The sequence below is a fragment of the Lepisma saccharinum genome, chromosome 4, assembly GCF_977018435.1.
Source record: "Lepisma saccharinum chromosome 4, izLepSacc3.1, whole genome shotgun sequence".
In the NCBI taxonomy this organism is placed as follows: Eukaryota; Metazoa; Arthropoda; class Insecta; order Zygentoma; family Lepismatidae; genus Lepisma; species Lepisma saccharinum.
This window is the reverse complement of record NC_139232.1, coordinates 47,689,814-47,704,385: the sequence shown is the minus strand read 5'-3', so window position 1 is coordinate 47,704,385 and position 14,572 is coordinate 47,689,814. Positions and strand designations below refer to the sequence as shown.

At 37.2% G+C, this 14,572-nt stretch overlaps 1 protein-coding gene across 5 annotated transcripts in view; it reads right to left on the bottom strand.

Moving 5' to 3' along the window:
• The window catches only part of shep (RNA binding motif single stranded interacting protein alan shepard), a 154,735-nt gene extending 140,919 nt beyond the window's left edge, over nt 1-13,816 (bottom strand). Inside the window, exon 1 of one of the 5 annotated variants that reach the window (XM_083120482.1) lies at nt 13,593-13,816. In XM_083120482.1, the coding sequence (XP_082976608.1) occupies nt 13,593-13,601 (9 nt within the window). In that variant the 5' untranslated portion in view covers nt 13,602-13,816. Of the gene's footprint in view, nt 1-12,728; nt 12,748-13,400; nt 13,419-13,592 lie in introns of those variants that run through there. The other 4 variants (XM_083120477.1, XM_083120480.1, XM_083120479.1 and 1 more) reach the window with 4 other exon arrangements.
• Between the last annotated feature and the right edge of the window lie 756 nt (nt 13,817-14,572).

The following is a 14,572-nucleotide window of genomic DNA, read 5'->3' as shown; positions in this document are numbered from 1 at the left end:
TCGCAGAGGATTTTTAAAATTCAAAAAAGAGCATTGCGTATTTTGGCAAATGCACATAAAACTGATACATGTAAACCGCTTTTCAAAAAATTACGTATATTAACACTTCCAAGTCTGTACATACTTGAAACACTTACTTTCTACACGAAACAAAATCGAACTATCCAAGGAACATAGACACTCACGATTACAATACCAGACAAAAAGATAACTTCCACATTCCCAAAGTGCGGCTAACTGCATTCCAAACAGGACCTTTTTACTCAGGCATCCAGTTATACAATATATTACCAAAAAGTTACAAAAATTTTGAGAGAACCACAATCTTTAAAAGTAAAGTGAAAAAATTGTTATTGGAATACACATTATATTCAGTTCAAGAATTTCAAGAATTAACTAACTTTATAAAATAAATTTAGATTGTATACACTATATAACATGTACTTTTACAGCACTAGTTCACTTCAACAAATAATTTGTCATTGTGTGTTTTACTATTATATTATGTTATATTATTATTAAAAAAATTGCCAAATTGATGTATAGATATATATATATGTGCGATGTCAACATGTCTTTTGTAATGTACATGCACCAATGCCCCCAGGGGTATTATCGGTGTGAAAATTGCTCAATAAACTCAAACTCTGTTCCAAAAAACTAAGTTGGCAGCAGTAGTACGTACATCTGGACTTCCCTTCCATTGCTGGAGGAGGGGAATTCAGTCTGCTCACCGCAGAAACGTCAAATTGACCTGAGAAATGTGTGGTTCTCCTTCCCCTTTCCACCTCTTTGCAAAGAAACAGATAGTTGACAGACAAGGCTCGACTATTATTCACTGGATTTTCGCAGTAACTCTCTCATGAGTGGTACGAGGGTCACTATTTATATTTTGAGCCTAACAATCAAAAAACAGAAATTTGGCATTGAAAACTGCTTTATTGTTTTTTGAAGTATTCTCCTTAATGGTCAATACACTTTTGCATTCGTTCGAACCATTTGTCAAAGCAGTTTTTCCAATCTTCTTGAGACACCTCCATAATATGGTTTTTGAACGCATCAATGGCATCTTCCGCCAACGAAAATCGTTGTCCATGCAATCTATTCTTGACATTAGGGAACAAGAAGAAGTCATTGGGTGCCAAATCAGGACTGTAAGGTGGATGACCCAACAATTCGATTTTTTGACTGTTCATAAAGTCGGTTGTTAGACGAGATGTGTGACAGCTGGCATTGTCTTGATGAAGAATGATCCGACGGCGTTTGTTTGTTTTCCGTATTTGACTGAAGACCTCTGGCAAACAAATTGTTGTGTACCATTCAGAGTTGACCGTTCTACGTTCCTCTAAAGGCACAGTTGCCACATGACCAGTTTTCCCGAAAAAACAGGCGACCATTTGTTTCGATGTGCTTCGAGCACAAACAACTTTTGTTGGATTGGGTTCATCTTGAAACACCCATACAGTCGACTGCTGTTTACGTTCCGGCTCATATGCATATTTCCATGATTCGTCACCTGTAACAATCTTATATACGTCTTTTGAAGCACCACGATTGTATTTATTGAGCATTTGTTTGTACCAATTGACGCGAGCATCTTTTTGAGTTTTTGTCAAATTGTGTGGGATCCAACGAGAACATACCTTTCTCACAGCTAAATGATCATGTAATATTTTATATATGCTGGTGGAACTAATGCCTATGGTTGCCTCAATCTCACAGTATGTCACATGACGATCTTGCAGTATTAGGTTTTGCACAGCATCAATGTTCTCTTGAACAACAACTGATTTTCGACGACCTTCGCGAATCTCGTCGGTGAGCGAATGGCGGACACGAATAAATTCGTTATACCAGCGTTTCACAGTGGCAAAGGATGGGGCTTCATCGCCAAATGTGGAAGTAAGTTGATCGATGCATTCTTGCCTTGATAATCCACGTCGAAAATCGTAAAAAATCATCGCACGAAAATGTTCACGAGTTAATTCCATTTTATTGTTGTCACGCAATCTCCAAGGCAACATAAACAACACAAATCAAGCTATTGACAAAACATTTGAAGTACGTTACGGTCAATAATGCCAGACGATACCGTGCAAACGTCAAATCGCGCCTAACTTCAATCAGTGTTGCCAAGGCTCAAAATATAAATAGTGGCCCTCGTAGTTATTCCTAGGAGTGATTGTGGCTAAATCATTGAGCGGATTGAAAAAAAAAAACGAAATGAACAAAAATCCAGGGGGGATAGAGTGGAGATGATAATTTCTGATGGTCGGTAACACTTTTGAAAAAGTCATGCCATGCCACTGCTATCTTCTGAATAAAGAATAACGCACTGCTTCTCGTGTTCACTTTCATAGTCTCTATCATGTATTAACCATTGCAATATATGAGTATTGACATGAAAAAAGACACAAACACAAGATAAAACAAAAGACAGCTAGACCGTGTCTCAAAGAGCTTTCTTATTTTACAATAAATACTACTCAAAAGATAAAAGTAGTCACATGTAGAACATTAGATTTGAAAACAATGATTGCGTGTACAAATGATCTAATATGGCTACAGCTAAATTCAAATGTTCTTTGCTACAGAAAAGATGACACCACCATTGCTGCTTTGTTCGTCATTTGTTGAAGACATCTAAAAGCTTCATGTAACACAAATCAAAGTGTGTGCGACGGTTGGTCAGTGTGCATCGTGGTGCTTAGAAACCATGGTTGATCATGAGGATGAAGGTAGGCAGCGAGGGCGGCAATTGTCATCGAATGAAGGCACTCGTGCAGTTATACTGCTTGAAGAGGGTCACACCCAGCGGTATTTTGCAAGAATACTGGGGGTTGTCAGGGTACCAAATGGAAACTATGGAATGGTTTTAAAGAGTATGGAAATGTTGTCAGATGATCTGGAACAGGTCTCCAAAAGAAAACAACACCAGCACAGGACAGTTTTGTTTGATTACAATCATTACAGAACCGCCACGGTAGTGCCCGGTAACTACAGGCGTACCTTTGCATGCTTCAGATCTGAGAATTAGCGACCAAACGGAGAAACAAACTGAGGGGTGGCTGCTTTACAATCTCGACGACCTGCTAAAGCCCCTCAGTTGACAAGAAGATATCGTGCAATGAGAATACAGTTTGCCCGAGACCATATTCAGTGGCAACTAAGACACTGGCATCATGTGTTATTCTCTGATGAATATCATTTTTCCTTGCATGGTTGAGATGGTCATAAACATGTTTGGAGAAGGCAAGGGGAACGATTCCATTCCCGAGCAATTGAACCAACTGTTGCTTATGGAGGTGAATTTGTTACGGTGAGATCCTTGTGCCACATGTCATTCCTTTGATGAGAGAACTCTGAGAAAATGTACTATTCATGTATGATAATGCACAATGTTATGCAGCTAATGTCGTTCAAAGATTCTTTCAGGAGCACAATTTGTAAAGAATGAAATGGCCACCTAGGAGTCCAGACTTCAATCTGATTCAACATCTCTGGGATCAAATGTAACAACGTGTTCGAGACTGATATCAACCTCCCTAAACACTTCAGGCCCTTGTGGACGATTGGAGACAGCTACCTCAAGTAAACATATGGCATCTTGTCAGAAGCATGAACAGATGCTGTGATGCTGTCCTTTAGGCCAGGGGAGGCAGCATTCCATGTTTACTTGCGAGCATTATCATGTTGATTCCTTTCGTCTACGGCAAATTAACACTTTGGTTTCAGACATTTGGACAAATAAAACCATGAATTGAACTACATAAAGAAAATTTATGTCTAATTTGTAGTGTGTCACAAAGAAGAAGGGTTGTTTTCATGTTGTATTTTTCATTTGGACACTTCATACATAGCAGTGCAATAAAGTTACACAAGTTTCCATAAGTGACTACTTTTATATTTTCAGCAGTCTATAAGCAGATGAATTTCAATGTTAGCACATCTTTAACATGTCGACCCTGGCAGAGTGGTTAGCACATCATGCTACGATGCCAGGGAGGCCCCAGGTTCGAATCCTTTCATCAATTTCATCACTCATTCTCATCTTCGCAAATTAGCCAAAAGTGGCACAAGAAGCAAAGTAAAATAAAGCAAATCAATCAGTCACTGCATGTTAAGATTCTTCAACATGTTCAACTGGATAGTGGCAACTTCTCAGGGAAGCCAAGGTAGGTACTGTTTTCGAAAAATTTATAAAAAAATATTTGAATGACCCAAAATGTGATTTTTTTCAAAACAAAGTTAAAATGAAATTTCTAACCTCAAAAATAGATATATGATACATTAAAAATTTGTGGAGCACCATTTGACTACTCATGCTGCAGATGATACAATCAGGAGAAAATTGTCATTGCAAGTCTGAATGAACTGTGATGTTTTTCTGGGGTTGTACATTGAGTCTGACGGTATCGTACAAAAACCCAGTTCTTATTGGGGATTAAATCTCAGGCTATGTGAGAGCCTAGGGCTAGAGATATTGGCAGCGAGAAGTACACTTATAACTTGGGGTAATACCCCGGAGAAACAACGTTAACACGTAAACAAGCAAAGGTTAACACTTCGGGGATGACTGGTCTGGCAGGGTTGTGAGAATGATAGAAAAAAGATAAAGGAATGTCAGTTTACGTGTCGATCTAGTGACGACACGGTCCCTGAAATAAAACTTCGCTAGCGCACCACTCCCTGCAGTAACTTTTTTACATATCAATCGATAAATCAGTCCATAACGGGGAGACAAGAACTGTTCACGTGATAAATCTCAGTACAACTGGGCTGAGAAATGGTCTCTCAAGCTATTTATGTATAATTCGAACTTTCGATCGTTAAAGCACGTCTCTTGATAACGGTGGTTTTAGCGTAAGGCTGTGTTTGCATTATCTTTCCTACGATTTCCGGAAGAATTCGTATCAGTGTTTTTTTTTTTACAACCGCTTAAGATCGCTGGTGTAACTAGCTTGAAGGAAGCTCTTTCCAGCTTCTTCACCGGACCTTTTTATGAAGTGATTAGACTATTGGGTCAGACCGGGTTCGAGTCACGCCGGCATGATACAACACACCTGCCTGGGACAAAAAAAATGATTTCACAGAGGGAAGTTATTTTTTTTGTTTGTAATGTGTCCGCCAGTCCAGTCAATTAGAGAAGACAAATTTATTTACGCCAGCCCAAAAAATAATGTAATACAAGGGGGTTGTCTCAGATCATAATTAATATGTTTGATATGGTTAATGATCAGGGTTGGCATTTTGCCTGGGCTTTTTAGAAAAACCCAACCCGGGTGGGTTTCTCCAGATAAAACCCAGGCAAAACTGGGTTTTTTTGAGGTTATGTTTAAAAATATATATTTTAAAAAATGAAATACATTTTCCCCCTGGTAGTAATGCATCATAACATTTAATTTGTATTGCTTTGTACCCTGTCCCAGTTATCTCTGGTGCAGGCAAACGAAAACAAGTCTGCGCAAGTAGTAATGCGAGATGGCTCCACCAATGAAGTCGTGAGAGGGAACTGGATTGCATAGAGGGGGTTAAACGACTGCAGTTACCAGCCTTCACAGCAGAGTGTACTGCCTCACTCTGCGCACACAATTTCCTTCCCTTCTCTGATGCTATGCACGACCTTGCCCCAGAGATAGTGCAACAGGGTATAGTTGACTGAATCAAAAACTATTAAAATTTCTGTTCTAAAATATTTTGTACAATAGGTTTGATTCTACTCTTCCTGGATGGTGAAATAGTTAATACTGTTGATTTGTGACCAATTTTCAGGATTGCATTCCATGATGAGGCACATACTTTGGTGCATCCAACAATCAGACTATGGTGGTTGGGGGGGGAGGGGCTAAAATATGTTACACCAGTGCTTTTTCCCCGGCAGTCAACAACGGTACTCCACAGTGGAGTTATTCCTGTTATAACTGTTCACGCTATTGATTTGAATGTTGATTTGGTGTTTTAACTCCACTTTGTGCACAGTAAGGCTAATCGGAACTGGACCTAAAGATTAAGGTAGGATCCAAACCACTATGTGCCTACACCGGGTATCAAACCTGGGATCCCTTGATTACAAGGCAACGATGCTACCACTGCACCATCAAGGAGGCCCCATTTGGCACCTTATTGTAGGTGAGAACTAATAACATTTTATTTTAACAAGAGAAATTCCTACAATGCCAGAAGCCCTGGGATTCAAATCCCAGCCTAGGCATGACTATTCTTTGTATGTCACTTCAGGAATTTCATCATATCATCACTCATTCTCATCTATGCGATAAGCCACATTTGGCAGAAAAGAGTATTAAAATAAACCAAATCAATCAAACAAGAGAAATGCGTGTGTGTACTTGGATGCATCATCCTTTATGAAGATAACAGAATTTTGAATTTGATGAACACAGTAACATAACAAATCAACTTGAATAGTGCCGAAAATATTCTTTCCCGAAGAAGAAGAAGAAAAAAAAAAGCAGTAACTGTAACATTTTTACAGTGAGACTGATTTAATCAATCAGGTTTGTTACTTTCTTCCTTCTGCAACGATACTCAAATTTCCGCCAATTATAACACCATTAAGCCTTGTTTCCATGATATGAGAAACTCAATATGCTGACCAAGGCAGAAATTTATTTTATTTTGAAACATAAACTAAACTTAACGTTTCAACCTTATAGCAAGATCTTCTTCAGACTCTGTACCAAGTACAAACTTGTACAGTGTCTGAAGAAGACCTTGCTATAAGGTTGAAACATTATGTTTAGTTTGTTTTAAAATAAAATAAACATCTGCCTTGGTCAGCATATTGAGTTTTTCAAATTTACGTATGTAAAAGTATTGTTTTTTTACGATGCAGCACATTTTTAGTAAATGCTATTTGTGAATATTCCATTCTGAACTTCAGTTTATGAAAAAAATTATTTTGTGAATGTAGTGTTGTGCCTAATTTGAAATGAATTATACTATAAACACATTTTTTACGTCATTTATTTCATTTCCTTACCAGCTGCCATACACTATTAAATAATCCAAAAATACTATGCAACACAATGTTTTAAATCTGCTTCAATACAGTTTGTTCAAAGTTGTGTTTTCCCATAATTTTTCTGGATGTTTCAAGCAAGCATAAATACCTCCTCCGTGCATTAACCATGCCAAATTACAAGTTTGCCAGATTTTGTTGTTATAAATCCTTCATAATATCTGGCCGATATGAAAGTCTCAATTCCTATGGTAAAAACATTTGTAACCCCAAATTTGGTCCCAATGCTACCTAAAATTGCGCTATATTTCAAAACATTTATTGTCAAACTATAGATGATAACTATAAGTGATGCCCTAAAATTCTTAAATGAGTTTCCTTCGTTAATCTCCAAACATGTAGTTTAGGTATTTGAAAGTGTCATCAGAATTTGGAATCTACTTCAGCATATGAAAAATCCATTTGTCATCCACAATCTTTAAATGTTTTGAACAAATGTAAATGCAAAATAAAATCACTCCTGAGGTGCATCTAGTTGCTGTTAATTTCAGCTAAAAACCTCTATAATTTGCTGCAGTTATCCTGGTCTCAAAATTTGTGACTTACTCCCACCCTTTCTAAAACACACTACATTACAGAGTTCTTATTTAAAACTAAAAACTCAAGTGATGCCATAACATTGCTGAGACCTGTGTTTCTTAATCTACGAAAATGTAACCTAGTCAAATCGGTCTGTCTTAAACATGGTGACCAATTTTTCTGAAATGTGAGATCAATCCATCAAGATATCTATTATATAATTATATAAATTACAACTCAAAAGCTTTGCATTTATGGTGGTTATCATAAACACAACGTTTGTGATTTTACCACCACTCCTCTCTTAATCCATGAAATATTATTTTAAAAGCTTTACTGCAAAATTGCGAACCAATGAAATATTGCATTCTAGACAGTTTTGAAAGAAAGAAAAAACAACAGAGTATAGAGCCTGCAACATTGGGAAAATCAGTTTTTTATCCACCATCTTGAAATAGAAGACTAAAATTGGTAAACGCTGTAAGTGCCACCAGAATTCAAACACAGTTTTCCACGTTAAACTGTGAAATGTGCCATGCTTGATCATGTAGTAAATGTAAAAAGTGGCTGGTAACCTTCTAAGTAGTTCAAAGGGTGTGTAAAAAAGGGCACTAGTGTGAACATTTGTATGGGCTGATGTGCTGAATGATGCGATTTCCCAACATTTTCTCTTTTGGCACTTACAACATTTACCACTTGTAGTCCTCAATACATTTTCTAGCTGCAGAAATAATTTTACCTAAATGATTCTAAATTTGCAGCTGTTATTATGGCCACTAAATAGATGGTTTATCCCTGTCTGCCCATCCACCCTAACTCTCACATCATATTTTGATAATTCTACTGTCAAGTTATAGTGCAAGTACATAATGCTCTTGTAAGTTTCATACACAAAGTTCAAAACAATAGTCTATTCAAAGGTTTGAAAATGTCAAAAATGAACAAAGTGTATGAAACGAGTATATGAAAGTATACATGTACACTGAATTTACTTGAGTACCCTACAATCTTAAAAAAAAAAAGAACTGAAAATGTGAAGATCATGAAGGTACATGCTCGACTTACATGGGTATAAAACTCCTAACCAGACATAAATAGCATTATATCGAATAGGCAAGCAACCAATTATGATGAGAAAATCATTTGAAGAGTGTTCCGATTTAATTATACAATAATTAACAAAATGTTAATAAAGTGTACTCAATTTTCCCAGCGTCATTGCCTTGTAATGAAGGGGTCCCGGGTTCGATACCCGGTGGAGGCACAAGTGGTTCGGATCCCACTTTAAACTGTAGGTCTAGTCCCGATTAGCCTTACTGTGCATAAAGTGAACTTAAAACAGCAACTCAATTCTCCCATGTAATGCTTAACCATGCAAAAAACGTACTGTATCAATTGATCATCACAGTTGAAACTATCATGTGCCACTATGCCCCCCCCCCCCCAATAAGGAAGTGAGTGATTGATAACCAAAGTGCTACCACATTTCAAAACTACAGTGCGTCCATTTCGATCTTCAGCCGAGAGATCGGGAGAAGCGTGGCGGGCGGCGCTGGTGGAGATGCCGACATTTGCGGCCTGTAATGCCCGCTTATTTTTATGGACATATGCAGATATTTCTACAAATATTGCAAAACGAGCACTAACCTGTGTTATAATTTATCATTGTAATTCATCCAAGTTCTGCCCTTATATACACAAAAAAATACGCTTTAAAAAACAATGTAAAGAGCCACAGATAATAAAACATTTTAATCATAGTTTTGACCAGTAACGTCCTGCTTAAGTTTATTTCCTTGAAAGAGTTTTGTGTCGATGGGGATCGTTTGGAGGTTTCGAATGTGCAACACTGTATCAAGATTACGCTGTAGACGAAACCGTTAAAAGTCAATGGTGTTCGTGAGCTTGCTTGCAATCCGAAATCTCCGAGCTCGAGTTTTTTGTTCCTTCGCGACAGAGCTGTGAATATAGTGGCGAGCAGATGTAAACCAAGAGCGTGTTAATTCCGTACTGTGCACAAGAGTGTTATTATTGGTTACTTGCCGTTACTTGTTTGTGTTATTGCAGTGTGTGTGTGTGTTGTGTCAGTAAGAGGATTGGAATGTCAGCCGCAAGGTTCACGTTACGAGGGGGGCTGATAAGTTCTCGGCCCGACCTAGAAGGACTTTAGCTACAGGCACGAAAGTTTCAGGCTATTCAACGTATTCTCCCCGAAAGTCTACACACTTGGCACTTGGTGGATATCAGTTTGAACAACTCTTATAACACAGGTTAGTGCTCGTTTTGCAATATTTATATGGGGTGTAAGGGGTGACCTTCCACGTAGTACACCCAAATGTCAACCTCACTTCCACGTCAGTACACCCTGGACTGAAGACTAACGAGGCTCTGGCGACTGGCCCCATGGCCAGTATAATTTTGTTTGTATTGTCCTGTTCTTTTCTCCTTATGTGTACTGAGTGCCTCAGGCCTCAGCTTTTAACAGAAGTTAGAACATTTTAAGATTTTTAGTTACGAAACGTTAGAGTTGTTATTTGTAATGATAAGGGGCTGGCACCCGTATAATGTAACGGGAGCAAAATAGCCTAAGTGCTGACGCTCCCAAAATTTTAAATTCAAATTTGCAATATTTATATAAATGTCTGCATATGTCCATAAAAATAAGCAGGCATTACAAGCCGCAAATGTCGGTATCTCCGTCAGCGCCGCCCGCCATGCTTTTCCCGATCTCTCGGCTGAAGATCGAAATGGACGCACGGTATAAGCTTTGTTCACCTATGCTGTATCAATCAATGCAAATAGGTTACTTTATCTAAAAATGTCTCATATTTTTTCCTGTTTGTTTCTTGGATATATATTCTTTTTATTTCTGTTAAAAGTCCATTTTTAGCATGATTTGAGGAAAATAGCCTGAAAAAAAAAACACTATGACTTGTACTACATTCATTACTTTTAGTATAATAAGCTCTGCTAAGCCTTTTCTTTGCAACTTTTTCAAAAATTTTTGACAATCACAGAATCTCACAAGTAATTAAAGCAATAATTTACAACATTTTCTGAAAAACCCCACTTTTTGACTGGGTGGGGAAATTCAGAACGAGCTAATACGAAGACAGAGTCCAAACTCCGCCACATTATAGTCATGTATAATAACCTAAACTTGTCTCCATTTCTACATTCCCTGATGATGAGAGCAATGCATGCCCTCGAAACGTTGGAAGCTAACTCCAATTTAACCTGGCTGGTAACCAGAGAACACTTGTTCGAACCATAAGACTATGTGTATAACCGCAGACACACAGACATTCATAACACTCAATACATCCATGAAAAAACTGCAAGTCAAGTAACCATGTTAAATAACATGAGATGTTCCTCCATACAAAATAACGGATAGGATCAGCAATAAAAACATAAAGGTCGCACAAACTGAGAAAGTGGATTTGTGCAGAATAATGTAATGTACTATTAGGAACTAAACAGCCTGAAACATACATACTACTTCTAATAAAGTCATTCAAACTACAATTGTAAGGCAGCCTGAGATCATCCAGAGACTACAAACCACAACATTAATTTGTGCACATGCACACAAAATTTGCTGCGAAGAGACTGATGTACACAACAAACATGAACTGATTCCACACCTTGATTCCTCAAATCAAAAGTACTACAAAATTAGTAAATTGCACTAAACATTCATGTTATTGCTCATGATGGTAAAGATAATTAATGGCTAACCTCTACAGAACTGTAACTCCTATATAATTTCAAGAGCAGTATGAAACACTTCTATCACAACAGTAGCAGATGTAATGTAACTCAATGGAATGGTGTTGCAATTATTACTATTACCATTCAACATTATGATGCATCACTCAACACCATCTCATTGGCAACATACAAACAATGGGAACTAAGTTTGAAAGTTCAGCCAAAAACCATTGCTTGCTGGTTATTCTTTTCCAAGTCCATAGCTTAAAAAAGATGTTTCAGCAAGAAATTAAACAAATAAATAAAAAAAGTGTGCAACTGAAGGAAAATAAATTATACTTTTAGCTCTTCTTACATAACTTGATATGATTGATGCTGAGTTAATGCAGAATATGCCTACTGTTACTGCAAGTTTAAGTGCAACAGGAATATGCAGAACTGTCTTTATTGTGACACTATAAAGGAATGATAATGCTTCACTACTATTTATGAATGGTTTGTGGGGCTATCCGTGCATTTTGGTTTTGGAACCCGGAAAAAAAAAAATCTGTAACACGAAAGTAGGAATTTTTTGGTTAAGATGGTTTGAAACACCACTGCATACCCACAGATGATAGACAACACTAGTCAATATTTGCCCGCCATATTGCGTGTAACAGAAGCGAAAAAGCAACGAACAATAAATACTCGTAATGTGAAAAATTACAATTATTTCAGTGAAAAAAGCAAAATCCCGCCTTAAATAATGTTTCGCAATGCATAATAGGTAAGTACGAATGTAAAAAAAAATACGAAATGGACGAGTGAAATGTGTTTTCCCTATAGCCTAACAGACTGGTACCAAACAGAAATATGCCACAGAACAATCTAGTAAATTAACTCCCACATTTTGGACAACCCAGTCAGAAAAGTATGAAAAATCACAGATAGCACTTTATGTTTTTTTTTTTTACATGGTAAATATTTAAATTATCAATCTGATCATGAGCTAAGTTATTAACTCTTGGCAAATTTTCAAGATACCTGTCAAATATACAAGTAGGATCAGTCACCTTATCCAGTTTCATCATTCATACAAAATAATGAAACTGTCTATCTACTGCAAGTTAGTATAATAACTGTCATATTCCACATGCTTTAAAAGGGACATTTAAAATGCTTAGAAACTGAGCAAGCAACACCCTTCTCATTACACATTCTGAGATATGTTATCTATTAGATTATATACAATTATATTAACAGTGCCAAATAATTTCAATAGGAATCATTCAACACTACAACAAAGCATATTTAACAGACAGAAAATATATGTTCCCATGTGCAAAAATTTTAGCAGTATTTATCTTCACACTTGAGATTTTATGTTCAAAAAGTGCCCAAGTAGTAGCCTTACTGAATACAGACAAAAGTTTGCACTCTTACTTCCAGAAAAATGCTATTTTTAACTGCTACTCACTCAGAAAATGGTCGAAATTATAACCCCAAACCTGGAAAGTACTGAATACACATTTACACCACTGATTTAAGACGGATTGACACAATAGTAAAACATATAACCTCATCCTGGAACAATTTTTGCATGGAATCTCACATTCTGTCTCTCAAAAGGGATAGATACTACAAAAAATATAGAGAGAAGCTACTACAGCATATTTACAGGTGCATAAAAAAAATTTAGTGAGAGGACGTCGTAAAAATAGTTTTTTTTACCTATATTGTGGTAGTACTGAAAACGACAATAAATTTATTTTAAAAATAGGAATTATTCAAATATGAACATCACAAGTCGATTTTAACATTAATACAGGTTTAATGCTGATATTTTTCCACCTCAATCGCTGCGTTTTATTGTCTATATCTGAATTATAAGAATTTAAAGCACTTAGTTGTATCAAGTTACCTTTACAAATTCTCACAGCTGTCCAGCTCACATGATGGCGTATAGATAAAACTTTTTTTTATGTACGGACAATTCAAAATTTACGGAAAATAGTTATCCTTTCTCACACTACTTCATGTGGCTAAACATTATTTTAAATAGTATAAAATTCGAAAGTCTTTTTGTAAAGACTACATAAAACTGTAATATTTTGTTACCGGCAAACTATCTGAAGGGATACATACATACCCAAGCGTACTGGTCATCGACATACGTTTAAATAAACACACTCCAATAAAATAGCGTAAAGCCTGGTTCTGCAACTTTGATTAACTTAACAAATTTCTAACTGAACATATGCTAGAGGAAAATATCGATCTATTACTGGGAACAAGATACACCCTACTACAAACTCTATGAAAGGGCAGTGAACCTACTTACAATCACCATATCCTTATGAAAACACTAATGCACAATAACTATATCTTCATTAACACTTGACATCAAACATACGATTCAAAGGCACCAGCATCAGTCTATTTTCGTATTTAAGTTAGTTTCAGTAACCACCATCACCCACACTCCTTTTGCAGATTACCGCACCGGCGTCCAAGCGAACTACCACATTTTGTTATAAACAACGCCTCTGACTGCCCCTCTGCATCACGAGACGAGATACGGAATGGGAGTTGCTATTTACCATGCAGTGTAGCAACAAGAAAAAATGAAACCTTACGCTCTGCAAAAGACAAAAGTCATTGCTACAAAGACAATTAAAAGTTTAATTATACTGTAGCAACCAGTGGCGTGCCCAAAGGGGGTTGGTGGAAGTTAACCCCCCCACCTTTTGGCTCAGTATTCCGTAAAAAAAAGAACGTCAAAGGTGGGAAAAGGTGGCGAAATGAGGGCTGACTGACTACCAGAGAAAGTGTACATAACCTCTACCTTTCGAAAATCCTGGGTACGCCACTGGTAGCAACACTTGGAGTACAATGGCACGGGAGCATTCCGGTAACATGCAGCCGATTGTCGCACATGATTTTATTTTTCTAGTGACAAATAATTATGATTTTTAAAATGAATTATTTCTGAGCGGAGTCATTGGTCATAGCTAAGGTGGATGGCGCCTGGTAGAGTCTGGTAGAGTGGTCAATCGGACTCTGAAGCAAAGGGGGCACAGAAGAAAAAAGAAAAATATCGAGGGAATGGTAAAATATAGTGGCCTGCCCAAGGAGCGTTTGTGAGAGTCATAACCCCCTACTCCTTTGGCCCGGCATTCCTTTAAAAAATATATAACGTCAAATGATGGGAAGATAGCTAAACATAGAACTGGCTCCTAAAAAAGCAAGTAAAAGAAAATAAATGGTATCTTTTCCCTTATGCTCATCAGTGGTTGGCCAGACTTACTGGTGTAGGGGCCT